The sequence below is a fragment of the Lepisosteus oculatus genome, chromosome 16 (assembly GCF_040954835.1).
Source record: "Lepisosteus oculatus isolate fLepOcu1 chromosome 16, fLepOcu1.hap2, whole genome shotgun sequence".
In the NCBI taxonomy this organism is placed as follows: Eukaryota; Metazoa; Chordata; class Actinopteri; order Semionotiformes; family Lepisosteidae; genus Lepisosteus; species Lepisosteus oculatus.
Window position 1 is genome coordinate 4,019,657 of NC_090711.1, and position 27,653 is coordinate 4,047,309.

The window sequence follows — 27,653 nt, forward strand, 5'->3', positions numbered from 1 at the left end:
GTTAAGACTGCCTCAAACTACTTTCCCTGAGATGGTAAATTAAAATACAAGTGATAAACAGAAACATTGCAGAACAAATATTTCTCCAGTGAAACAGAATTTAAAGTGAAAACCAGCTGCATCGCTGAGACCTGTGATGTAGATTCCTGAGACAAACAATGAGGTTAAGGAGCAGAAAGTCCAAATATCTCTGGATCCTTTCTGAAGAGGCCATGTAGATGTCAGATCAGGGCTGGCTGGTGAGTATCTGTGATCAAGGCTGACAGTTACAGGAGCAGTATGCAGCTGTTGCTGAGATACTGATGGTGTGATTGTGTACTGTACAAAAAGGGGCCAGTCAATCACCTTGAGCAACTGTCAACCTGTCAAAAGGCAGATCAATAAGGCTGTCCTTACATTCACAAACACAAAAAGCTTTGAGAAGTTACATTGTTCAAATTGCAGGATAAACTGGTATTTGATTCTGAAATAGTGTTTTTGTGGATGACTAGGTGGAAACCATCGCACAGAACAAAAGCCAAAAGATTTTGCATAATTGTGTTTCCAAAAAGTGGACCTACAGTAGCACCAGACTGGCAGCAACTCTTAGTGGCATTTAATTGCTTGAAGAGAATACAGAAGCCAAGTACTACCAGGTATTGTGGTCAGACAGTGGTTCTCACTCCTCGGAGCTTTATTTCAATAAAAGCCACAATCAGACCCTGAGCATGGTTCTTTGTGCAAATGACGAAAGATAAAGAAAACCCCTGACTGCACATTAAGAGCATCTCACTGTCTTGAAAGAGTAATCGTGCAACTGACAGGCATTTCTCTCTTCAAGGAAGGAGTAATAGGCTTCAAATACGATGTGTGCATTTTAAAGATGCAATACATATTCAAGTTGAGTAGTTTCTCAAATGATCTGCGACTTCATAACAGTAACGGGGGACGCTTTGATCTTCTTTACAGTACTGAGCTACTGAATCTGGGATTTCATGCAGTTTCAATTTTCCCACTTCCAGCTTTCCTGAGGCAATCATACAAAAGGCCAACAAAATGCTACAAAGATAAACCAGCCATTACTGCACAGGTGTCTCTGCCCTGTTAACAGCAGGAAATAAAACTGATACATTTCTTGAACACCTCTTGCTGGCCAACATCACGTGGATGTGTCTGTTTTACATCTTAAACACTAGAATCACGCAGGCGCAAATCAGACAATTTGGTTACTCTACCAATTTTTAAAAGCTGGCTGTCATCTCACAAATTGCTACAGAAATGATGTCAAATCTGATTTGTCAGCGTATTCTGCTCAGACTCTCCCTGTGACAGAACTAGGCAGTGTCGAGCCATGAGTGCCATTCAGACATCTCTGTTTGTGCAGCCTGGACACTCCGCGTGCCTGAATGCAGGCTTGTCTGCTCTGTCCCAGGCATCCCCTGGCACAGGCCGGTCTCACTGGGAGCATCTCTATACCTGTCAATCACTAATGTTTGCTGACTTGGAGCTCCAAGCAAAAAGCAGAAGGCATCAGCAAAATGGCATGTTACAATTGGGATCTTACAAAGTTAGTTGCTTACATGACCATCTGTGTTACAAAAACTGTGCTCTGTGTGGAGTTCACATAGATTGCACTACATACAGTAGGTTTGCCATGATTACCATCTGTATCCGCGAGTCGCATGTGTGGATGTATTTTGCACAAAACTGCAAGAGGTTGTTCAGCATCCACTGTCCATAGAAATGTGTTCAGAATGGACCCTTCTGTACTCACCACAATTCACGGCTCTAAGAGCCTGCGCTTTACATGATCATTTTATACATATCATTAAATTAAAATCAGACTGAAAAAATCCATCTCTATTAATATGCATATCTCATGGTGTTTGTTTCAGGTCTTTACATTTAAAGGATGCATTTTATTTCTTGTTTTGCAGACAATGATCTCTTGTAACATTTTGGAGGAACTGCTTTAAGGACTTGTCTTCTGAGCTGCCATTAGTATTCCACAAGTGATTTGGCTGAAGGTTTAAAAATAAGCCCATCAAACTTTTAAGCAGAATATCACTGCTGGTTAACATCTACCTGCTGGTTCAAAAAGGTTTACGCCAGAAGAATGCATCTCAACCAGTTCATTTTAAATCTATTTATCTTTATTCACATTGATCATAAATCTCATATTTAGTTAACCATCTTCAGCCTGTGTCACAAAGCGTAAAAAAGGATTAACAACACTCCATAGATCAACACAATGGAGCAAGAGATTAGAGCCTGAACCATAATGATAGGCAACTACAGTGAAATCTGCGTTTTCCTGTAGAAATATACTCACTGTACGCCAAAACTAATTTAGAATAGAACTTAAATAGTAAGGAGATTTTGAAAAATGATGCAATTATATGCAATTAACACTCCATGGCTCCGTGTGAAAAAGGGAAAATGTGCTGATAACTTTTGGGTCTTGCAATATTTAAGACATCTCATCAGTTCATTGTTTACAAAAGAATTGGATTACTACACGGTGCGGTGCTTCACCACACAGTGGTCTGTATTTTAATCCCGACATAAATCTACTGTGTTCGGGATTCAACCTTTCCTTCCTGGAATTAAGGAGGAAAATATGTTATTATAGATTAAAAGGGAACCTTGAACATACATATCACAGGCTCTATGGCGAGCTGAATAACACAAATTCAGTACAGAATATAGAGTTGTTTTCTCTTAACTGGTAACCCAGTTGAATTCAATGTGTTAAGATGCTTTAAAATGACCACATGTGGGGGTGATCTGTTGCTGGCAAGATTAACCACAGGGTGGTGACGGATCACATTTCCCCAGTGAGAGAAACAAGCTGTAGAAAAAGACAGCACTTCTACAGTACTTTCTTGGCTATATTGGCTTTGCCACAATACACATAAAATCAATTACAGATATCACAGTGACAGCTGCAGCATGCTCTGTGTATGGTGAATAAGGAATCATGGGCAGCCAATCATTCACAACAGAATCATGCCCTGTTGGGTGGCCTACAGTTTGTGTAACTTTGTTCAACTAAAGGACCACTTTAGTGGACAGCTAAGAGGAAATATTACTTGAGATCTTTTGACTGTCCATAGAATTGCATCACAAACATGACTGAAACACCCTTTCCAGTTGTGAAACAATGGACCAGTAATTCTGCAAAATGCCATAAAATCACAAGGTTCTGAGCTTTTCTTTTTCCAAAAATCTTTTAGGGATTCCCCTGGTTTATGTTGAATAAGGTTCAATATTGCCTTTTTGTAAACAGACTTGTTTCTATACAAAATAAAATTAAATAAACATGACTTTACCTTAGTGCAGAAGCTTTGCTCCATAGGTATGTGACTGAAGCCCATAATTTCTGCATTTGTTTAAGTCTTCCTCAGAGGAAAGGATGAACAAGGAAATCAGACACTAGGTCACATCAGATTTCAGCAGCTACTGCTGGAAACTAAAGCATCAATCAGGACACATTTTAAACAGACAAAACCTGTTTATATGCTGTAATGCAAGGATAGAGCAGCTCAGAAAAACTATAGCATGTCTCCCTTCGTTAGCCCTAAAGAGATAACTGGTTTGTCATTACAACCATTGAATTTCCCCCATCATCATTGCATTAAATAATGTAACCCTCATACTGTATCCCATTTAAGGAAAGCATTGTATCTTAAAAATTAAACAGTATGCTACTATTTCCCAGGTGCTTTTGCATTAAGGTGATGCTTTACAACTGCTAGCCTGCTTTCATCACGATTTCTCTACAGAGCCAGGTGTCTGAAAAGCTCTTTAGAGGTGAACTCATGCTTTATCATCAAACAACAAAGTCTGATGATAAAGTAATAGTTTAAAATAACCTGAATGAAAATGAAAACAGTAAGAGTAATTGCACCAACGTGGACAAGAGAAAACATTGAAAAAATACTGTTCTGTATCAATTTGTGTTGCTGCAGTACAAGGGGCAAAACCCAAATGAAAGCTTTTATAGGATCCTGATAATTGCAGTAATTTATTGAGTCTCAGCTCTCACCCATTTCCTCTGTTACTGCCATCCCAGTATTCAGGGATGCACAGAGAGACTGCCTCTCAGGGTCCGTCTCCCTCTGCGATGTGTTCAAGGGTCAAGGGCACACTGACGGCTCTATTAGGTATCAACGGATGTGTCTTAAAAAATAGTTTAAAAATAATGCCACAAAACACTGGAACAATCTCAGAACTAACTGTGCTGATGTCTCATTCATGCCAGGCGTCAGCCACGTAGGAAGCAGAAAGTGTTTGTGTGTGTGTGTGTGAAGGGGGCTTAGAGAGGGTTATCTTGGCAAATGGCAGAAGGCAGTACATGATTAGAAGAGGGATTTTGAAAGCTATTAACCCCCTTCAAACTGCTCCGGTCTCTGGTCTGCGATTTCCCTACAAAGACACCGGACATACTGTATGGAGGAAAACAGTGGTAAAAAGCATCATTCTGTCTGTGTTACCCCATATACAGTGCTGTGCACATGACGTACAGTACTCATGGTCAGATAATGAAGTGAGCTCACCAGCTGGCTTGCTAACGGTGTAAGAACATGAGGGTGCAATTAATATAAGTCAGTCATCTTAAGGAGCATCGCCTTAGGAGGTAAGAAGAACCCAACGCACCTTGGGAAAACCCACACGGACACAGGGAGAACATGCAAACTCCCCTCAGACAGACCCCGTGACCTGGATTGAACCCACGTTCCTGAAGCTGTGAGGCAGCCCTGCTAACCCTTGCATCACTCACTCACAGCAGCGTTAAAATATTGTAATTTGTCAGCTGGGTGGTTTTATTGCATTAGTTTAAAATACAAAGGCTGTAGTGCCCAAGGAAACAGGGAACAAATGGATAATCATTTGCTAATTACTTTCACTCCTATTGTTGTGAATGCTCTATAAATACCAATAATTAACCTTACACATCATAACTGGGAATAGCTACCATTAAAAATCATATGAAATCCTCAATAAATGCTTGTACAGGAGATCAAAGCAGCAGTCTCTACACATAATGGGAATCAGTGACTTAATTCCAGCTGAAGCACGTTAAAGGGGTCAGGCTCCGTGTTGAGTAAGTGTTCAAAAAATATTTGCGCAAAAATATTAATGCAATACTGGGTGATACTATGAGCCCTGCCAAGACACAATAGATTTTAATCTTTGCTTTATGCAAGCAGGAAGAATTTGCTCTGTACTATGAATCACCTACACATAAGAATCACCTCACCTCCAGTCTGTTATGGCAAACACAAAGATATGTGAGAACAGTTAGGTTTGTGTTGGTAATACATATTGTGTATTTTTGTTTGTGAGAGAGAGCCAGGATGGGGGTACAACTATTTTCTTCTAAGTTATCAGTTCATCGTATTCTTGTTTTCAATTTATACTACAATAAACTGTCCACGAAAGGTCCTAAAAAGGATATTGCTTCAGACACAATAAATAATTTCCTGAGAGAGCTTCCTTCTTAAAATTATAAGCTGACAGCCAGCTCACAACTTGTCTTGATTTCAGGGTAGTTATCAAATGGTTCTTTCGCTACTCCACACCAAGAAATAGGCCTGTCTCAAAACAGGCGGCCTACTCAATTTTTCTCCACCTGTTTAATAATGAATTCTTCAATGAGTATTTTTCCTTTCTTCTAGCGAAAGCATCTTATTGCCAATAGATGATTTTTCTGCTGGCTATTTTTAGGGCTGGTAAAATGCAGGGGAACTAGCTATCTAACATAAAAAGTTATGACCCTAAAAAGTATTTACTAACCAAACTGCATATGTAGCACAGACCAAATCATTTTTATTAAAAAAAAACTTGTTTATTGCAAGTCAAACATGGAAGTGTGGTCATTATACACTGTTCCTGTCATCCCACCTGGTGACTTTCCTTACTTCGGAGGATTTAGTGGCAACACTCACACACTGAGAGACCAGGATCAGCTCCGACAGTCTGTCTGGTCTAAGACACCTATTCCGTAGTAATCAGGAACAATGTACTGTAGGCCGACAGACAAAAATGCTTTATACTCCACTACTGTCGATTCATACAAAACTTAGAACTTCTGACTGGATTAACACAAACTTTCAGTAACAACCAAAGAAAATAGTGTGCAAAACGATCAAGTTATTTTTGTCAAAATTAACGAACCTTGTAATATCCACGGCTTAATAACCATTCTTTGCTGTTTTTTGTGCTTCCAAAATATCACCAACAGAACCAACACTATGTGGAGGTGTTTCTAAAAAAAACTGAGAATAACCTAATTTCTGAGGAGGCAGGACACATTATTCTTCCTGTTTCAAAAGCAAGAAAGGAGACCTTAAAAGGGGTTTACAGCAACACCTGTCGTAACTGCTTTACGGTTTCATGTATTGGGGGGAAAAAGCTACACGACGATCTTAAAAGACATCGTTGCACCGAAAGTAATTTCTGTTTCCGCAAACGGCCAAAGACTAGCTTAGTCTCGCCTGTGAAAGTATACAAACGCGGTTCTTCACTGTGAACTTGAACATTGTATTAAACCGCTTAAGGTTGTTTAATAGTGAAAGCAATTACCGTATTCTTTAAAATCAGACTCAAGCACTGAATATTCACAGTGGTCACGGTTCTGGACTTGTAACTGGACCGAGGGTTCAAGTCCCAGGTGACACGCTGCTGTTATACCCTTGAGCAAAGTACTGTACTTAGCTCCAGCACAATTCCCAAATGCCAATGTTCAGTCACTCTGGATGCAATTTACAATAACAGTAACTGGTAAAATAAGGGCAAACGTCTTGCACGTTTGGCATAGGCAAGGAACCGAATCACAGGTTTTTATTTTTTTAAAAAAAAAACCAACCACACAATAACACAGGGGTGAAGAAACAGGATTAGTGTCGCGGCGTCGCTGCCCAACCTCAACAAAAGAGCGGAGAGACAAGATCTACGCGAAAACAAAAGAGGTGCGCAGTAAGACCCGGGTTCCTGGCGCAAATCGTTTTTTCAGCTCCCTGTGCGTATCATCCCGATCCATATTCATCGCATTTAATGGAATGTCAGGATCTGACAAACCCAACGATATTGGAATTCTGCGCTGCTGGAAATTTGAAAAAGTGATTTAAAATTTTTAAACTATTTTTTTTCTGGATCAAGGGGGCAGGAAAAAGACGTCTTGTAAGGAATTCAATTATAAACAAAGTAATAATAACTGGTAAGCGGGTTAATTAGAAAACGTTGTGTTTATCTCCGATTTTTATACAGTTTAATGCATTGACCGTGTTATATAGTCACCAAATAACATCTTGGCACAATTATCTTTTTTTTCTTAAATACAAAAAAAAACAGGACTGACTTTTCATTATTGACTGTAACAGCAAAAACAGTAAATAGTATTTACTGTTGTTCCGGTGATCTCTCTCTACATCCCACAAAGAGAGAAAAAGACAGTTGTTGATTTAAAAAAAAAGAAAAATCAGATGTATTAAAAAAACACGTTTTGAGGAGACGTAATACGTGCATCAAGAAAACGGTATATTCAAAGCACATGTACTTGAGCCAAAATAAAGCCCCAGCATGTTTTAAAGGCACGATGAAAACAGAAAAAAAAGTTTAAAACGTGACACGGTATGAATAATACGTCTTCCGTTACAAGACAGCGGTTGCGACCTCTGAGATGACTTTCTCACGTTTGTTATCTGACAATTTACAGAAAACATCTTAATATTGACCTAGGGACTGCACCATCACCGCTGCCTGGGATTATTATACAGGCTACAATGTACTCTTCCCGAAAAAGAGATCACGCTAAAACACACACACACTCACAAATGAGCAGGAAGAGTTTGCGTTGCGCCTTGCCGGGATTTCTGATTTTCTGAATATCATCAAAACACGACCTGTCTGCCTTTTCCAACACCGACTGCAATTTTCCTAAACTGCACAGAGCGAAACAACCATTTAAAAAAAACAGACCCCCGGCTCGGAGCAGAGGGAAGGAAGAGGAGAGGATAGAGGAACAGGGGACAGGGAGAGGGAGAGAGAGGGAGGGAGGGCTGGTCAATTGCCCAGTGCAACATTATTTTTCCATAAGGGAAAGGGGGAAAAAAAAAACAGGAGCTGGGATTAAAAAAAAAGAAAACCCTACACCGAGAAACCACCACAAACACTAACAACGCAGTTGCCTACCTTTGCCAGAGCCTGGCCGTGTGGACGTGTCAGGCAGCCACCGCCACGAATTCTTCCGTTTTTTTTTTCCTCTCCCTCTCTCTCGCAAATTTGGCCTTTAATATTTAAACAATATCCTGCTAATCTCAAAGACAGGATAGCATACTGAGACTAAAACTGACATCCAGCCCAGAAGATGGAGGCGGGGCATTGCGCCGCTGGCGCTGACGTCACGCCCCTTGCAAACAGCCACACTGTAGTACAGTAGTGGGAATTACTTGCCCCTTTAAATTTTGATTGGCGGTACTGGCCAACACTATCCTCTCTATTGTTTAGTCTTGGCGTTCATGTTACTTGCACCCCCCATTTTTCTCACTGTCTCACTGTCCTTGTTTGGTTTTCATTAAGACTTAAGTATAGCTACAGGCTTTTAATCCCTTAAAAACTGCTCCGCAGAGCTTATTCCTCCTATGTACCCACACAGAAACACACGTGCATTTTACGATACCTACAGTAAAAAGTCAGAAAGCTGTATACGCTCTTCATCACACATTGTCTTCTTGCGCACGGACCCAGGCGACTGTGTAATAATTGGGAAGCTGTAAGATTTAATAAGAAGAACTGGATATCACAAAGTCCGGTTGCTTTAGACCGTGTTAGGAAATGGAAACAATTTAACGAACAAAAACAGCTTTCGCTTTTTCTAGAACATCTTTGTGTCGTTCTAAAATGACTCCCTTTTAACCAAGGAACTTAATTAGCAGCGCACAAAAGCCTTTATGAATTGACTGCGCCACAATGCAAACTACATTTGTATAGTCAAAATCCAGATGTAGGAAAAGAAACATTCACTACAGAAAATGTATCCCCGGGTAATATCCTCTTTGTAAACCTATTAAAGATCGATATGTAAAGCAGGTGGTGTGTGTGTATGGTGGAAGTGGCAGCAGTCACAAAGGAAAAAATATCAATTATGTTCTACCTAATTAACAGGAGGAGTCCCTTCTTCATCATATTTAAACAGGGAAATAAAAGAAGAACTACCTATTCAAACTTCGTTATTTGATGATGACAACACCCAAACATAAAATCAGGCCAAAATCGGCAGTAGCTATAGATACATTTCACAAGTTCCTGCAAGGCACGGTGGTTCGCATTTCTGTCACCGTTCAACTCAATTCAAGGTTCAATTCCCCAGGTGCCGTCTGCGTGGAGATTGTATGTTCTCCCGGTGTTTGCGTGGGTTTTACTCTTACAGTCCAAAGACATGGAGAGATTCACAGGCTTTAGGGCAAGTTGGTCCTGGTGTCAGTGTGTGCGTGTTGGTGTGTCTGCCCTGTGATGGTCTGGCATCCTGTCCAGGGTGTACCCCACCTCGCCCCCAAAGCTTCCCAGGATAGGTGGCAAGGGAGCTGGAGCCCTGAATTGGATAAGCGGATATTGAATGCAAATGTGATGTGAAATTCCCCTGAAATGGTCCTTTGCCCAAGAGCGAGCCAAGTCCCTCCTAAACAGCAGTTATCCAACTTACACAAGCTCAGCGACCCAGCCTCTGAACCGCAGCAATGCACACCCCTCCCAGTCGTCATCCTGCTGTCACACAGCACATGAGCACATGAGCATGATATTCAGGAACCTAAGGAAACTCCCCCGACTTTTAGAAGTTACAGAGCGGAGAAGAACAGAGAAGTACTGTAGCAGAGGCAGAGAAATGAGCAGTTGAAAAGTGTGTCAGAGTGTTCCTCTGACAGAAGAGGCTCCGCGAGCAAGCAGTTCTCCGATTCGCATGCTGTGACAGGACAGGACATCACTGGGGACTGGATACTTTACAGGGAGCTACCTTGTCTCAACATCCACAGTGCCGATCACATCCTCATCTGAGCTCTGCACTCTTCATCTCAATGGCATCCTCGGATGACAGCCATTAACAGGAAAATTCCCCTTTCCCCCCCCCCACTCTTTTCGGAACCATTCAGTCTGACAAAAAGCCTGTAGGTAAGGAAGAGGGACGATCTCTTGTGGACATTGTGCCGGCTGAAAGCAGCTCCCCGCAGCCCCTCTCCAGTAAAATATGCACCTACTAGGCACCTTGCAGGACGCCAAGCCCCCGTGGGCTCAGAGGGTGTCCCGGCTGAAAACGGAGTGGCACAAAACATGCTCCAGGGCCAACCAGCCAGCCACGCAAACTATTTCTGAATTGGGCATGATGGGCAGGCATGGGGCACGGAGACGTGGAACACTTAATCAGACACAAGGGAGCTCCCCAGCAGCTTGAAAAAACTATTGAAAAGAGCTACGCACGGTATAGGGACACGCAATCAAAACCACGTGATGTACTCTTCTTTTGCGGTTCGTTACTCCCCGCCCAACTCCACTTTTTCTCCTCAGCAGGCTTCCACTCGTACTGAGCAAACACCGGGGAGATGACCAGCAGCAGCAGCTACAGTACGACCCACCTCTTAATGCACAGACCAGGATACGCAACAAATGCTCTGCCGCCCAAGCTCAGTCCTGTAATGTGTTTGACTCCTTTCAGGGTGATAAGATAGGGTCAAGAAAGTCAGATTGGCTGCTGTCGTGAACAGTAGGACAATCGTAATGCACAGCTTTTCGTGAGAAGAAGAAATCTGTATGATTCTCTTTGTAACCACTGCTGCAGTATTTCAATTTTGTCCCAATCCTGACCACAAAGTTGTAGTTTAATAAGCAATGAATATTTTACATTAATATTGTGCATATTTGTAATCTAAATTATAGAGAGGCTTCCAGGTATACATCAATAGCTGGAAGATGAAGAAAAAAAACAGTCACACCAATTAGATGCAAACCCCATTTTCCTGAAACTACTCCGTCGTCGTTCTTGCAACAGCCTGCTTCCAGGGAGAGATTTGTTGTGAAACATTGCTACCTAGGGGTACAGAAGAGGTATAGCAGGTCATGGCCTAAGTGTGTCACAGACTGAATTACATACATGAAAAGGCACACGGGTCCCTTACTTGCGAATATCTAGAGCGTATCTGATCCTTCTCTAAAGACATTAATGGTTTTACCAGATAACATTCACTTAATTAAAAAATGATAATGTGGGAGCTGACATCTGGATTATCTGGCAAACATGTGCACTACCATCCAGAAGTGGAGAGTTCAAACCTGGGTCATGGATCTAGGAAGTGACTGGGGTGCCCCATGTGAAGGCACATACAGTAATTGGCACAGTGCTGCTGGAGATGGGGTTGGAATTAGCGGGATGGCTCTCTCTCAGCTCCTAATCCAACACCGAGTCCTTAAAGGTCCTGGACACCAGCTGGCAGTTGTAACGAACAGTTCTTTCCGGACCCTATGCGGACGACACAGTCCGACGGAGTGGGGAAACACTAGGGAAACGTCATGCAGGAAAACGGGGCTGAAGACAGGGGGGCGTGTCCAAGGTGCGCTGGTGCACGAGGGAGGTGTGGCCGAGGCAAACAATCCGAGAGAGAAGTCCTTAGGGGATATCCAAAACACAAGGGTAAGTCCAAAACCAGAAGATCCATCAGAACAAAGAATTAAAAACCACGAAGCCCGGGTCGGAACCGGCGGACGGGGAACAGGAACGGGAACAGAGGTTAAAACCTTAACGGGACCAGGCGCTTCCGGGTCCCGGACTCGCACGATATGGAAATCAGATGCAGAGCCCGGATGAGCGTCAGCGCCTGGCTTTTAAGGTGGGCTGGGAATAGGGAGCAGGTGCATAGAATAAAGTCTCACGTGAACGGGCTGGAGCACCCTTAAGGAGGGGGAACTCTAATCATGACAGCAGTGACATCACAGAGAGACACACGTCTGCTCCAATCAGTGTGGACCCTCCTGCTCATCGCTGTAGAGCATACAGTGTGTCAGCAGATGAAAAGCCTTTAATGGGAGGGCAGGTCTGAGAACTCCTCACTCCCTGTGAAACCCCTGTACCCCTCAACATGAAGACGTTATTGCCAGTTCCAGAGTGTGTGCATTAAAAATAACTGGCAATTCCAACATTTAGAAAGAAAATGGCATTTAAAAAGGGACATGTTCTCAGGACCTCCTGAATTCAACCTGTTTTTGAAATGGTGTGAAGGGAAGTTTTAGTCAGCACTAAAAAAAGTAAAGCTCACATTCTCTGTGCATCTGACTTGCACAGCACCTTGAAGGTTCATACGAATCGTGCACCTAATGCAGATATTAATACTAATGCACAGAGGAGCAGTTGGTGTTATTTTTAACCACTTTCATTCAAGTGATCAATGCCGCTGTGGATGACTGTGAAAAGGCCAGCCTGTCTTGGTATTCAATTCTATCTAATGCAGGAAGAGAAATGTAGGGGGGTGCAATTTAAATTTCTCATCTTAATGGCAAAATTATTTACCATTTTATAGCTTATATCTAGTATTGCCCCTTCTCAAAGTTAAAGAATTCAACACTCTTACAAGGAGACATCTATCAGAAGTGTGCAACCAAGAATTTTCATTGCAACAAGATTCAACAATCATTTTGTTTCAAATGAAATTTCATTTCAGCTTTAGGCTGGTGACTAATCTTCACTGGCAGCTCAAAAACACGAGGCCATATGAACTAACCACAGTCAGCAGGAAGGACATCTGTAATTTCCTCTATTATTAAATTGAATCCAATGCATCGTGTTGTGGAACAGAGAAGGTTAAATTGACTGTCTACCCCTTTTTTAATTTAAAGACTGAATTTTGCTGGGATACAAATACACTGAAGCTAACCCTATTTATTTATCACTTTTTCTCCTTGGAGACATAAAGACACATGCCTCTATTTTATTGCACTAGATAGCTGTTTGGCCTGTACCTTCTCTTTCCATTGCCTTTCAGCAATGTTATTGTCTCCCATTTCCTGACTGGATTGTGTTGAATTTGGCTCCTTGCTCTGATAAAGGATTACGGAACACTCAAGTCATGAAAATAAACTGCAGCAGAGTAGTGCTGGTGTATCCAGAAGCATTCTGTTCACTCTCTACTTGTACAGTAAATTTCTTTCCCTGAAAAAATACAGATGAGCACTAATATTGAATCAAAAGCAGGAACCCAGTAAAACCTAATTGTACATCTCGACCCTTTAGTGTCGAATAATTTAATTTAATAATGCAATTGTATGTGGTAATATTCTTTAATGTAGACTCACCTTTAGTGTTCTGTGAGTCAGTCATTCTATATTTTGTGGACAGAGGTGGAAATTTTATTACTCACACCAATCACTGCAAACGTTTTAGGAATTTTCATGAGCAGCCATGATGAAACAAGTTTTATAGCTTCCATAACCAAGCACCTTTGAGTGTGGTGTCCAGGCAAACTTGTGATATTTCTCAGTGAGGCTTTGAGATAACCTGGATTATTCACATTCAGTTTAGTCTGTCAACCTCTGTTATTTCAGTTGGTGCCCTCAAAATCTGAAGCTGAAGAGACACAACTGTAAAAGCATTTTGACAACTGGATCCTAGTTTTTCACCTGGTATTTCCACATTGTTGTCAAGAACACATTATTCATGGATTGCAATATTTACAAAAGTATAGATAGCACCCTTTCACTTCAATGCAGATCCACAAATATAGCATACACGCCTACTGAGAGATACTCAGACCCATGAATTTGTACTTCTTCCAGTGACTGCTTAGCTGTATGGAAGGAAAGGTTATTAAAACCACAAAAAGTATTTCCTTCATATTACAGTTATATCACCAGCAAAACAAGGTGCGCGAATACTGGGGGATGTCGCACATGAGATCTTGTTAACAAACTAACAAAACTAACAAACAGAAAGAGACAACACCTTCAGCTACCCTTGGTTAAACAACTTGGTTAAACTTTGCATGGTTCACAATAAAATCTTTACTGACACCTAGCCCTCTGTGCAATAAGTTTCAGCTCCTTTCTCTGTCCCCAAAGAAAAACCTCTTTTCGCCTTTGATAGGAAAAAATGTTTTTTGGCAATTGCATTTGCTCTTTTTCAAAGCAGAGCTCATACAGGGGCAATTAAAAGGATTCAATGTGAGAAATAGATGTAATTGCTCTTTGCTGTTTCCTGCAATGCTGTAATGTTTCTCAAGTGCCTATCTGAAGTGACCTGCTCACTCAGGAGTGCTACACTGGAGTCGAAGCCCAGTTCTTGGGAAAGAGATTATATAATTGGAGTACAACTCTGGATATCACGTATGAGCTCACCGTCTTTCGATCGATTCTTCTTACATATCTTTGCTTAAAGATTCATGAAAAGGAAAATAATTAAGTCTCAATGAAACCAAACCATATTTTTTTTCAGGGTGATCTGATCTATACAGGGTGTGCTGTTGGTTCTATTCAGAACTTTACAGGCGAAACAAGTTCTGTTGCACCAATTAGAAGGGGTTGGCGAAAGATTTACCCCAAAAAATCCTAAATGTGAAAATCAGGACTTTGTATCTGATGAATAATAATAATGTATAAGAAATGCACTCTACATATTTGCTTTCTAGGTCCATGTTTACTGCTTTCATTACAGTTTGTCCTATTTTTTCTTATACAGAACCAGGAAGGCCAGGAGAAGGGAGATCCAATCTAGAGGTTTTGTTCCCAAAAGCAGACATCTCTGATTCTCAACATCCTTCCTCAATGACAGAACACAGAGTGTCTTCAGATCAGAGTAAAATGCACCTACCTGCTCATTAGTGCTCATACACTGCAGCTTCATCTGCTTCAGATAGGTAGCGGTGATTGGCATGTTATAGTCAATTAATCCTGGAGCCAAGGAGGAGGGGCGGTCATTCTCTGGAAAAAGAAAGACATATCAGCAAACTGTTTTTCTATATCGCGTAACACGTTTCCATTCCAAACTGGTAAGAGAGTTTCTGGGGTTATTGTTAAAATTGTCCAAATTCCCACATACTAAATTGTTTTTTTTAATTAAAAAATCTGAGCATACAGTAACGTTCTCATAACATAAAGAATATAGAAATGCACTTACAGTATGCATATGTTTTGACAATGCCTTAAGAGAAAGTGTTTTTGGATTTATGTAACAAGTCTATTATCCTGTCTAATTGGCGTTTTCAGATTGTCGTAAAAAATTCCACACAATATCCTTTCAGTCGCTGGCCTCTCTGCAGAATAGCAGGGATGGATGGAGACAATTTTCACCTGTTGAACAGCACTGTAAAACTGTCTTGGCATTTTTTTTGTATTTACAAAACATATCAGCTCTTTTCTGCTATGATGTTCTAAAACATGTAAAAACGTTTGCTCAAAAATTATGCAAGCATTCTTGCTACAGGAGCTACGCTTTCACTACAAACTCAAAAGACTTTAGGATGGTTATTTTTATTTAGTTGGAGGAGCCATAATGTAATAATGCAAATGTAGGGAATTCAGATGATTAAAAAAAACGGTTACAAATGCAATCAGGATTATTAAACATGTCTTGGAGCAGCACACGAAATGAAATTAAAATGCTCTAAATAAAAATAAGCAGGCATAATGTAGAAGTATAAATGTCACACTTGTTCTAAGCTGAACCCTTTCACGGTCATTCCAATTACTGGAGGCAATTCAAAGGGAGATAAAAGAGAAGCAGCTCTCTGCGGTTATATGTGGCCAGTTCAGCCAGCATCAAAGCTTTAAAGAACTAAATGCTGACAAATTAATTAATATATTACATCTTATCTTTCAAAGGAGCCTGCTTGCGAAGTTTGCTCACACCTTTAACTGAAGGAGATTCAGGCTACCTGTAAATATGGAAATACTGCCACGCTCACAGTCTGCAATGCACTGAGACTGTCATCAGACAATAGGACCTAGGAAAGCAATGAGGAGCAATACAACCAAATTTAAAAATTAAATCCGCAGCAGAGGAAATCATCTGCTGCAAACTCTGTTATCATGCGGCAGGTCCATTTATTTATTTTCTCAATAACCAAACTCAGATCTTTCAGCCGGGCTGAAAGGTAGGGGAATTGCCACTCAAAAGCAGCGTGGCTCTGGTACGGCCTTTGGAAGGGAGAACAGCTCAGCACATGAACAAGGAGCTGGAAAACAAGTTTGCCCGCATAGGCTGTGAAACCAGTCTTCGCCAGTTCCTCTTTCTCATTTTTCCTTTTTTCATCCGCCCCCCAGTGCAGAATTGCCAACTGGCAGCTCAGCACGACTCACTGCTGCATCCCTCATGCCAGCACAGGTGGGAAGGAGATGACATGCATGCCTTCCTCCGACACGAGCACCATGTTTCCACAAACAAGATAATAATTACTCAAACCAGTACGCCAGCGCTTTATGCCCCTTACCACATTGGCTCACACAGTATATCTCTGTTGCCAGAATCTCTGTTACTGCAAAATGGATCTCGAGAGCTAAACTAAAGCATGAACAGAGCCAGCCTCTCCCATATTCCCAAAGGAGTAATTTTGAAATCAAAGCACAGCCTCAACTGCTCAGCTCTCTTGAAAGTAGAGGCTGCAATATAGATATGCAGGAAGAGCAAGTTTATGTGTCAAAGAGTACAGACAAATCTGTATTCACCAGCTCACTGCTGCACTGTGTCTCTGTCCACTAGACTAGAGGGACACACCTGTTTCAACTCACTGCTGCACTGTGTCTCTGTCCACTAGACTACAGGGACACACCTGTGTCAACTCACTGCTGCACTGTGTCTCTGTCCACTAGACTAGAGGGACACACCTGCACTAACTCAGTGCTGCATTATGTCTCTGTCCAGTAGAGAGATGCACTGCGCCAAACGAGCAGCTTAGAGTTAGAACTGGAGCTCCAACCTGTCTTCTGTTATTCAGTATCTTTTTGAGCTTCTCACTCTGGTTTTCTTTTATATACAGACCTTTTTATAAAACAGAGCTTTATATAGAGAGAGCAACACCAATGCCCTATCATTGGTGTTGTATAATTTCTTATGCCACAAATTTCCCATTCTATCATTAATACTGGAAATCATCAATCCAGATACGAAGGAATGAAATAAAGAGCACCATTTTAACAGGAGCACTAGTACTCAGATTAAATATCTTGCACTTCCAAGATGGCCAAATGACTTTGAGGGCCTGCAGTTTGCAGTTTGCCTCAGAGGGTTGTGCTTCTCTTCTACCAGGCCTTTGGAAACACTGTCAATATCGTAAATTGTGTACCAGTGGATTGTTTCGTTGTGGAGGTGCAAAACGAAAAACAAATCACAAGATGCTCTACCCAGTCACATGTTAATGCTTGCAAACGGATACAAACGTGAAATTATACAATTAGGCATATCACAGCTTTCAGTATTTATAAATAGGATAATGTTTATTTTTAGACAGTCCAACCCTCTGAAAAGCAGACAAGTAGATTTTTCCCTTTGTTCCAGGCAACAAGAGGAAGAAAAAAGCAGAATTGAAGAAAAAAGAGGCACTGTATCATAAAATACTAGCTGTAAATAATTTGAACCTTAGAAGAATTTCGATAATAGTAGGTAGTAATAAAGGCGATATAACTATTGTTTTTACTTCTGCTTTTAGAGTACTGTGCATTCTGTTGAAATAAAAGCACCCCCCTCAACACATCCATGGGGCAATCAGCAGTTCCACTGAAGTCCTAAATTGTGCAAAACTGGGGTGTTTTAAGCCAATCCAGTCCAGATCAATTGAAAAAAATCAAACAATCCATTAGGCTAGCACTGGGATCAAGGAACAATGTTCCACACCCAAGCTGAGCTGATCGATACTCAGGGCTTTGCTCAAGATTCTCAGAAATCCTAAATGTATGAGGGGCTGTAGGCTAGATTTAAAGTTTTTACTGAGAAGATTATATATATACACATCTTTAAATTATACTGATTACAAGTCAGCATTATTTAAGTCAAAGTTAATGTGCAGAAAAGTGCACAAATGCATTCTGACTTTCTCTCCTTGAGCCGAGACAACACAGTGGTACAATTGTGCAATCTGTGTTAGAACCTCAAATCAATGGTTATATAGGACAATGTCAGCAAACAAAATCACCTCCAGTCTGAAAAACTCTGTGTTTAAAGCACCCTGATTACATGCATCTAATTAAATGGCACCATGCACAGTAATTAATTCTATTCAATAATTAATTTTTGAACCTTGAATATAAAGTGCTGAGGCAGAGGGGATAAAAGACCCATAGGGAAGATCAGCAATTAGCTTAGTTACTTATTTCCTTGCACAGTTTGTTCCGTATCAAAACACTGTTTTAACAAATGCACTCTGATTCAAGCCTCAGGTCTGTCTTTTGCACTGTTTATAAAATACTTGCTAACCCTCTTCGCTCCTTTAAATCAATAGACTTCCTGCTTCACTTGGCTGGATTTAGAATGTGCAGGAGCCTGCAAAAATGATTGCCTGAGAGAGGCAAGGGTGCTATTTTTAAGACTGTGTGCCGCTCTTTATTACTACAATGGCCTGGCTCGTGTGTGCCGGTGTAGTGTTGCTTCCAAAGAGACAGACTGCATTAATAATTCTCCACCAGGCCTGGGGGGTAGGCAGAAGCACCCTTTAGGGGACTGTGGGAAATGTGTGCGCCTTAGACACCGGTCACCTTAGTCACTTTATATTCTTCAAATATAGTGTCAAGGGAATTCAGATTAAGTGAATGTATTTCTATCAGTTAGCAACAAAAAACTGCTGAAAGTAGATGCTTTATCTCTAGTAGTTAGAATTGAACAGTACAACAAACATTCCCAATTTCACAACAAAATCTGTAACAATAGTGCAAGGGGCAGCCGATAGTCTTGCTTGATAGATTCTCTCTGCCACCCTGACTCAGACTCTCCCAGCCGCGTTCTCCCAGCCTCCACCCTGACTTTCGAATTAATCAGATGTCAGTGGGGGCTGTTTAAATATACAGTACCTTGATGTGTTGTGTGAACTGATGCTGTTTATTAGCTTTTTCAAAAACAATAAATCACACCATTACACCCCCCTACACATACCCTGTTGGGGTTTCCACTCTCCAGGTCCATAGCAGGGGACCCATAAAACAATGGTCAGTGTTTCTACAAGCCCTGACCAATAAGGATTTGACCATCTTGGCCCAACCAACTGGAACCGTGGACTCGAGCAGTAGAGAGGACCAGTTTCAAGACAGGCCAGGACCTAGGGATGATGGAGGAAGGGGTTCTTGCCCAGCGCCAACATCTTCTTACCTGCAGTGAGACCAGACCGCTGCTGAGACAGACCATGACTGGAGTCATCACTTGGCAAAAGCAATAAATATCCTTACTCAGAATACACAACAAAGAAGAGAAAACCTGTTTCCCTATCTGGATTTTGCCCAAAACATGTGCAAAATAGGACCCACAGTGCCACGAGGAGAGAGTGCACACTAGGGACTAGGGACAAGCAGTGTATGATACTCCATGAAGGGTCAGGTACACGATAAGGACAGTTTAAGTGAGTTTAAAGAAGCCAAGTTTATGTTACACCAGGATATTTCCCCATCTGCAACATTCAAATCCCTCTTTCAAAGAGAAAGGCTGTTAAATTTTATTTGCATGAAACCCCTAACAGATAAACATAAACAACCTATAATCCCTTCGATCCTTTAGGGCACATTACATAATGCAGACTGAAGGTAGAAAAGACAGAATAGACTGAATCAAATTGTGACATCTGTATGGATAGATTCTCTATTCACACCAGTGGATCCTCTGACAAACACCAGAGGATGATGCTGATCAGCACAATGAGGATGGAGGCAGCCAGCTGCCATGGATCCGAGTCATCACTCGGGAGTAATCCCCGGCACTGGTGGCAAACTCCACCGCCCAGTCCTCCAACTCTTGATGTAAAATCTCAGTCGGTCAACTCCTGCTCTGAACCTTAAATTTCAGCTCCAGTGCCGAACTGGGACTGACCGACCAGTTACAATTCCGAGGGGAATTGCTCCCCCAGCCCCCGTTTCATCCAGAGCCGCTGACTGATCAAGTCCATCTTCCGTACCTTTGGATTCCACTCCACAGGGGTTGACGTGCATCCTCTTCTGACACTCGTGGCAGCTCATCAGGAAGCGAGTGACCGCCTCCCTCGGGAGAAACGCGTACGTCTCCGCAATCTGCCCCGGGGGGAAAAAAATCAGCTGTTTCAGTGTTTGATTTTTTTTTTTCCCCAATCTTCACAAAATCAGGATAACACATTTCACAATGCAATTGGATGTGCAATTAGAATTTGTCGATCTATTTCTCAGATCTACATAAAAGAACATACATAGTCTTGTAAATCTCAGGAAAATACTCCTGAAACGCAATAATAATAATTGCTTACACTTAATGCCATGTTAGCCTACGCTATATAGTTGGAATGCAGTTTAATTTTGACTTGTTGTTGCAGAAATATTTCATCTGCGTGATAAGGGCCATCAGATATTGTGCTCATGTGAATCCACTATCCTCCACTGGACGTGGTCTAGTAATGACATTTTTTTGTATGCAACTCAGGCTCAAGGCTAGAACTAGCATTCGTGGCTCAAGGCCTCAGAAGAATGAAAGAATATGAAGCATAGAGAAAAGAAAAGCACACTTTTTAGTGGTCTTATATTGACGCAATCAGAAAAAAAAAAGCTGCTATATCTTTTTATTTCCGCTTTGTTATTTATGCTTTGCCAGATTTCCTGTTGCCAAGGCAGGTAATTTGCTAGAGCAACCCTTGTGTATGCACAGGCTCCCCAATTAGTTCTCTCTCACCCGTGACTGTGGCTTTCCCTCCAAGCAGAGAAGGAAAACTACCTAAAAAACCCGCGGACTGTGTAATCTGCCTCTGCTGAGGTCATGTCATTCCAGCTCTGTCACCCTAAGTCTGCGAAAAAGTCATGTGGGTCTGCTAGGCTGGCTGTGCTGTGCTCTTCTTGAAGTCCCAGCCACCCTTGCACTTTCTAAGACCTCTCACTTTCCCCCACGAAACGCGCCTCCATTTGACTTTAATGCCTTGCAGAGTGGACAGGCCCCGATTATGAGCCACAGGATTCCAAAGCGGCTTTTCCTTCCGTTACTGCCCTCCAAAGCTCGGAGAGAAATGTCAACCACTGCCTCAGGGGAGAGATCTGCTGTCAGTCCGTGTTTCCCAGAGCAGAGGGAGCTGGTGCCTTGTCGCCTTTAAAACAAAAAGAGCCCCGGAACCCTGATCCTAGAAATGATGGGCTTTGTATGGGATGCTTTCCAAGACATTTCATGCAAGCCTGCTTACTGATGCGGAGAAGGAATTTTACACCCCATGTAGGAGTGTCTACACAGAAAATTTACTGTTCCCTCAGCCCACAGAGGAGGATACCTTATCTAAAAGTGTCTTTCTACTGAAAACAAAAGAGACACATTCTTAAATGTGTTTAATTTGTCAATTCTCTGGTTCTGTGAGGCAGTTCAGCCAGAATTTGAACACTAATTTGAAAAGCTGCAGTGCACAATTTTCAAAAGCTGCGCAGGCTCGTTAAAAACAATTAAATAACCCGGGTCCCCTGCCAGCTGGCCATCAGGTGCCAGGGGCTGCGCGTGACGGGGATGCCATCACCGCCACAAGGCGGACGAGAACCGAGCGCCGTTCCACAGGAATGCTCCCCTCCCGCCCCCATCCGGAGGTCTCTCTTGTCAGGAGCGCGGCGCCCTTCCTCCCACTCCCCGTGCCAGCGCCAGCGCCAGTGCCAGCTCCCTCCCGCTCCCCCGCTGGCATTCCCGGGTGACCTTGGATCGACCCTGCGCCGCGGGACCCCTGGCGGTTTTTGTTGCGGCTCTCAATAACGCCTGCCGCCAGACGTGTTCGGTCAGGACGCCTCCTGGAGCACAGGGCCAAGACCGGCTGCCTGGAAACTCACCTCCTCGGCTACACAAGGCCCTTCATTCTCCCGATAAGATTCATTTTATTTAGCGTTTCTTTCCAGCTTTCCAGTAACGTCTATAACTGGATTCCCTGGAGCCTCCTTGCGATTAGCCTCTGCCTCCCAATGTCTGACAGTATTAGCACCAGCTGTGTTTTCAAGGACTACTCTACACTTTTCATGTCATCCCCACATTTTAATTCCTTTCTTCAGGCCCCATTGCAGAGGTTGCAGTGAGCGACACACAGGGTTTATATAGGCATGTCTAGACCGGCAGTCACTACTTTTGTGAAAGATTAATTTTGACAATTTGCAAGGTAATCTTGATTTTTTCATGTGTTTTTACTTTATATTTCACATTAATTTATATGTCCTCCTATGGACTTTATGCATTCACTGTGCTTTGCTACACCAGGCTAAGATAACATGTTACATATTAGGTTTCTGAGAACAGAAAACAGGAATGAAAAAGGCACAGAAAAATAGTGATATTTTTTCAAAGGCTGCAGTATTTGCTTTGGCCAGAAGAGGGGGAAAATCCTTCCACTAAGGGATAAAACTACCTGACAAAGCATCTCAGATCAGTACTTAAAATTTAACATGCCCCAGTGGAAATTCTGGTATCCGAACAGGATGATTGTTTTACAGTTGGACTCTGACTGCAGTATACACTATACAAAAGATACACTTCACTGTCATAATGTTGTGGCTAATTAACTTAAAAAGATGCACACCTTTGTACTGTAATATACAGTAACAAGTGTTTTCTGATAATCTGTCAAAAGAGAGTAAATGAAGACTATTTCTGTACTCGTGAAATGATGCACTTAATCTAAATGATCCCATAACCTCTGTGCATCAAGCACCCATTCAGGAGAGAGAAAAAAACAGCATTTTGTACAAAAAATCATAAGGCTAGCCCTGTCCCCTGAAAAAAGAAAGCAAGACACTTGCAATCCAAATCAAAATATCCCTCCTGATTTATGTTTAACATTTCTAAAATATGAAACAAAAAAAAGTCACACCTTTCTCTTTTTTTAAAAAAATCTCTCATTTTCATGGATCTGCGTCACTGCCTTTCTTAATTGGAATAAATGAGCAAATGGAGGTGCAGACACTGTCAATATCCTGCGGGCTCTGGAATTCATCCCATTCCTTGTAACTGATGAACTGGTTTGATCATCGTATTAGCTCAGCATGAGTCTCACTTCTCAGTTTTAACAGATATCTAACATTTTCATTATTTTAAATGCGTCTCTTAGGCATCCTTGAAAACGTGCACAGAAACACTCCAATGGGTCAATTCGTGCACGGGGTATTTGCACGACTATACAGTACATTTCACGCATAGATTAGAATATGTAAATCTTTGTGGTCTAGCTGAGAATACCCCTCCACTGACCGACTGTGCTCTGTCCCATAAAAGAACACCAGCCTAGGACTCTGTAACGGTAAAGATTAATGTCATATACAGTGCTGAAACAGCAGGGTCCCATTGACACATTGTATTCTAATATTTGTCATTCTGAAAGAAAACACTGGTTTTATTGACACTTGTCTTGAGTTTAAATAAGATATCATAAGAATTTAAAAATAAATGAATGGCTTCAGAAAGAAGCAGGAGACAAAAATATTCTAGAACATCATCTGCAAGACTACACTTCTTATTTAGAGGGTCTCATCTGGGGCGAGCAAAGTATAACATCCAACACGTTGTAAAAAATTAAAATAAAATCTGTATTCAAAACACACAACATACTGGCTTTGGCAAACAAATTTAAAGAAAATATTTTTTTGTGAGAAGTCAGAGTTTCTACCTTGCTTAGTTTGAACTGTTTATCCCTCCAGCCTGTATTTTAACTTCCGTTCAGACTGTACCCAAATTTGATTTCTGCCTCAATCTGCCACTAGAGAGACTCTGTTTTTGCAGCCACTCCACAATTAAGCACTGTGCAGATAACACGCCTTGCTAATGACCTACAAACTCTACAAGTGCAGATCTATGTTCCTGTAATTGCTATTTGCTGATGCATGTCTCTAAGAGGCACTGGAAAACAGCGGTGGAGAATCTTAAAGGAGAGTCAGAGGTGAAAAGTCCGAATGGCTGGGGAAGGGGCTGACGGGCTTATCTTACTGCTTTGTAGGTCTTCTTCTGGCCAGCGTGCTTGGGGGCCTTGTTGGGGTCGGTGCCAATTTCCACGTGCATGGCGTAGATGATGTCGAAGAAGTCCTCCACCACTGCCACGCGCTTCAGGGAGGAGGTGTCCTGGCCTGGCACCCCGTCCACACACTGCCACAGAGAGGAACATGCGTAAGCTCATGTTGACCTGCTAATCGCCAGAGCAAAGAGTGATCAGCAGCAATATATAATAACTTATAAAAGAATACGTGAATAACAGACCAAAAAAATGATTGTTCCTGTTTCACTATCACACTATCTATAGCCACAGTACAGTTATAGCTTACATAATACACACTTTTTATCTGGATTGGGATCAACCCATACTGTACAGCTTTCCACCACTGGGACAGCCAAGTCAGGCTGGCATCCGGATTAGCACGTTCTATGAACACCAAGGAGAAGGCAAATATTTAGTTGACGGAACAACCACAAAAATATTGTAGCAAGAATAATCTTTTTCTGCAAACAACTGAAAGTTACCTTGGCATTTTTGCTTTGGAGGTTAGATCGGAACCACGCTGAAAATGTGTTTCAGCAGCCCACACTCAAGGGACTTGAGTGGCCGGTATGGTATGAAGCAAAAAGAAAGAGGTCGTGCTATGAATCAACTTTTTATTTGCAAGCAGACTCTGAAAAGTATGAGTACAGATACATTAAGAGAAATAAAAACCTAAACTTCCTCTGCATCGAGCCCTCTGTCGGGAGTTCAGATGACTCATGGGTAAAGTTTTCCACTTTCTGACAGGCTTATCGACCTCAAACGCTCGGAGCACAGAGCCACAGTCGTGCCAGAGACGTGGCAGCTGCAACGGACAAGCTTAAAAAAAGAAGAAATGTAACCACAACAGGCGCTGTCCCAGTGGACGTTTTTTTTTTCTAAACAGCATTTTTGTTTTAAACAAAGTAAAGTCACAGAAGCAAGTTCTAACCTAGAAAATACAAGTTTTGGTCACAAAAGGTCTACAGCTGAGCATCATCATTCATTTGTCAGCATGATTTTATTATCCAAAAGACTCATTCTTCAGCTCAGTAATATTCTAAGCAGCCTTTCTAATAAGCATCATTCTAATATTACGATTAGATCGGTGACTAAAACACATTTTCTATTGCGCTTAGGACAGGGTTTAAAAAAGGTCATTCTACTGGCTATTTAAAGAATGGATCTTTTTAAGGCGCACACCTTTATGAATAGTTTTCTGTCAACTGTACATTAAGTGATACCACACAGCCGACTGTTTACACCTCAAGCTGCATGGAAACCCACAACTTAATTAAAAAGTATTGACCAGTGTCGCTCTGCATGGGCTCTGGCTAGGAGGATGCTTGAAGGCTGGGACTCAGCTGAGCAGCTATAGGGCCTGCTGCCCTGCCAGACGCCTGTCATTAATCACCCCTAATGCATGAGGGAAAGTTTTTTTATTATTAATGCTGCCGCCCTTTAGATGAAACATCAGATTTTTCATTGCTCCGTGGTCCTCATGTTCTAGACTACCCTCAACCCCCCTCCCATAAATAACCGTGCCTCTCACTCTAGTCTACAAGAACTGTGTGACCTCCTGCTGTGGTGAAAAAGAGTGATACTATTAGCTGGAGGGTGAGGTGTCACTCAAGAAGATGCAGATCAAATCAGTATGAAACGCTGTACTCTTGAACGCTATGCTGAAGCAGCTGGTCTTTAGCACTGTTGCTACAGTTCTATGAGCTTCTTCTACCAACAAAAACAGCCGCTTTATTTATTTCAACACAGCAATGCAGTGCCCAGCCACCACAACCATCCTGTACTTAAATATTAAAGCCTCATTAAGAATGATCAGGGAAAGAACAGTAATGCTTCATTATTTCTGCCAGTGCTAGCGAAGAATCATAAAACAGGAACTCGTGATCTCTGGTGGAAGGCTCTGTGGGTTAAAACCATGAAAGATACATTTGGAGCATGATGCTGACCTTAAAGAATGAACAACATTCTGACAATCACAGGCCCTGCTAGAATGTTAGCTGATTTCAGAACACGTCAAAACAACCGGATACAAAATCGGCCTGCCTAACATATACTAGAGCATATTTTCATGGTTCACAGAAGAACGAATTTGAAGAAGCAAGCGAGTGATCAGGAAAACAGGGCTCATTCCCACAGCATTTGATATCTCAAGCAGAAGAGTCACAATTATTTTCAAAGACTATACTAACTGGTCATGTATATTTTCGTCTCCCTTTAGTCCCACACTTGGAACTAGTTACAAAGATTAGCGATTAGACTGCCTGTGCAATTCAGTCAATGCTCTGTTAAAACCCAGAGAGATGCACTCCGGTTACCTAAAGGCTAACCTTGTTTCCATAGAAACCAGAGCTGACCTCTGAGGGCAGGTGCACTCTGCTGCAGGCAGGATGACAGATCGTTACACCCGGCCGAACTACAGCCGCGGTACGAAAGGTTAACTTTCTCTAGCGTGCCTCACCATCTGAGGGGCGGCAACCCAGACTTTTCCCCCCACCTTTCAGCGGCGATTATTTCGAGCCACGGTCGCCTTTTTCATTTTTTTCTTTGAGGGGATCCTGCTGATTTTTTTTTTTCTCAACGCAGAACCCTTTATCGAATCTCGGGGGCTCAAGGACTCCGCATCGCGCCCCCCCCCCCGACGGATTCTTCCCTATAAAGGCCACGGGAACAATAAAAAATAAACAAAACAAAGAAACGAAACGAAAACGGGCAACAGCTGACTCATCCCGGCACTCCTCGGAGTGGGTGTCTCCTATGCGGATCTTGAAAATGGGACCTGGAGCTGGGCCTTTGTTTTCTTCTTGCCTTGGGATTGCAGTTAGTGTTTACCACACCAAACCACCAGTAATTAGCAACTGTGCTGTAGTCTATTGTCTGGGGATCGAGAACCCAGGCCGGGGATGGGGGGGGGGGGTATTAGAGGTTGCAGGGAAGAGGCCCTTCCGTCTCCCCTGAGCTGCCCTGAGTGGGGCCTGTTGAAAGAGCTGCTAGTCCAACCAGCCTGCTCACTCTCCCCCAAGCCAGGTAATGAGTGTTTCCATGGCGACACAGCAGAGTGTGCAGGACAGGCAGACTTCTGGCAGGGAAGAGCTAATCCAGCCTCCTACAGCTGGGGCACCTTCACTTGCTAGGGGTCAGCTGATTCTTCCTCTTTTTTATATCGAGGGCTGCGTTTCCCTCAGGGGGAGGGGACGGAGGGGGGAGAGGCACAACACACTCTGTTCCGAAGGCAGGTACTGTGCATCCTTCACATGACACCTTTCACAGTTCACACACGCCCTGTGCGAGTACACATGTTAAAATTCACGTGGACACTGCTGAAGACACAAGCGCGGCTCTTCAGCCCTGGGGGAAAATGTCTGTTTATATCGTAAATGTGCGGAAATCCCTCAACAGGCAGTCATTGCAAAATACAAACACCCAGAAGGAAAAGCTCAAAAGCCTTTGTTTCTCAAAGAAACAGGAAATCATAACAGGTCCTGGGTCTTCCTGCACTCTTTGTCT

At 42.3% G+C, this 27,653-nt stretch overlaps 1 protein-coding gene across 2 annotated transcripts in view; it reads right to left on the minus strand.

Moving 5' to 3' along the window:
• nol4lb (nucleolar protein 4-like b) overlaps nt 1–27,653 on the minus strand; it is a 113,728-nt gene that overhangs the window by 66,330 nt on the left and 19,745 nt on the right. The window contains exons 2-4 of one of the 2 annotated variants that reach the window (XM_015365149.2): nt 24,104–24,259; nt 20,106–20,217; nt 14,828–14,937 (exon numbers count right to left, since the gene is read on the minus strand). In XM_015365149.2, coding sequence (XP_015220635.1) covers nt 14,828–14,937; nt 20,106–20,217; nt 24,104–24,259 — 378 coding nt within the window. Of the gene's footprint in view, nt 1–8,175; nt 8,401–14,827; nt 14,938–20,105; nt 20,218–24,103; nt 24,260–27,653 lie in introns of those variants that run through there. The other variant, XM_015365150.2, reaches the window with a different exon arrangement.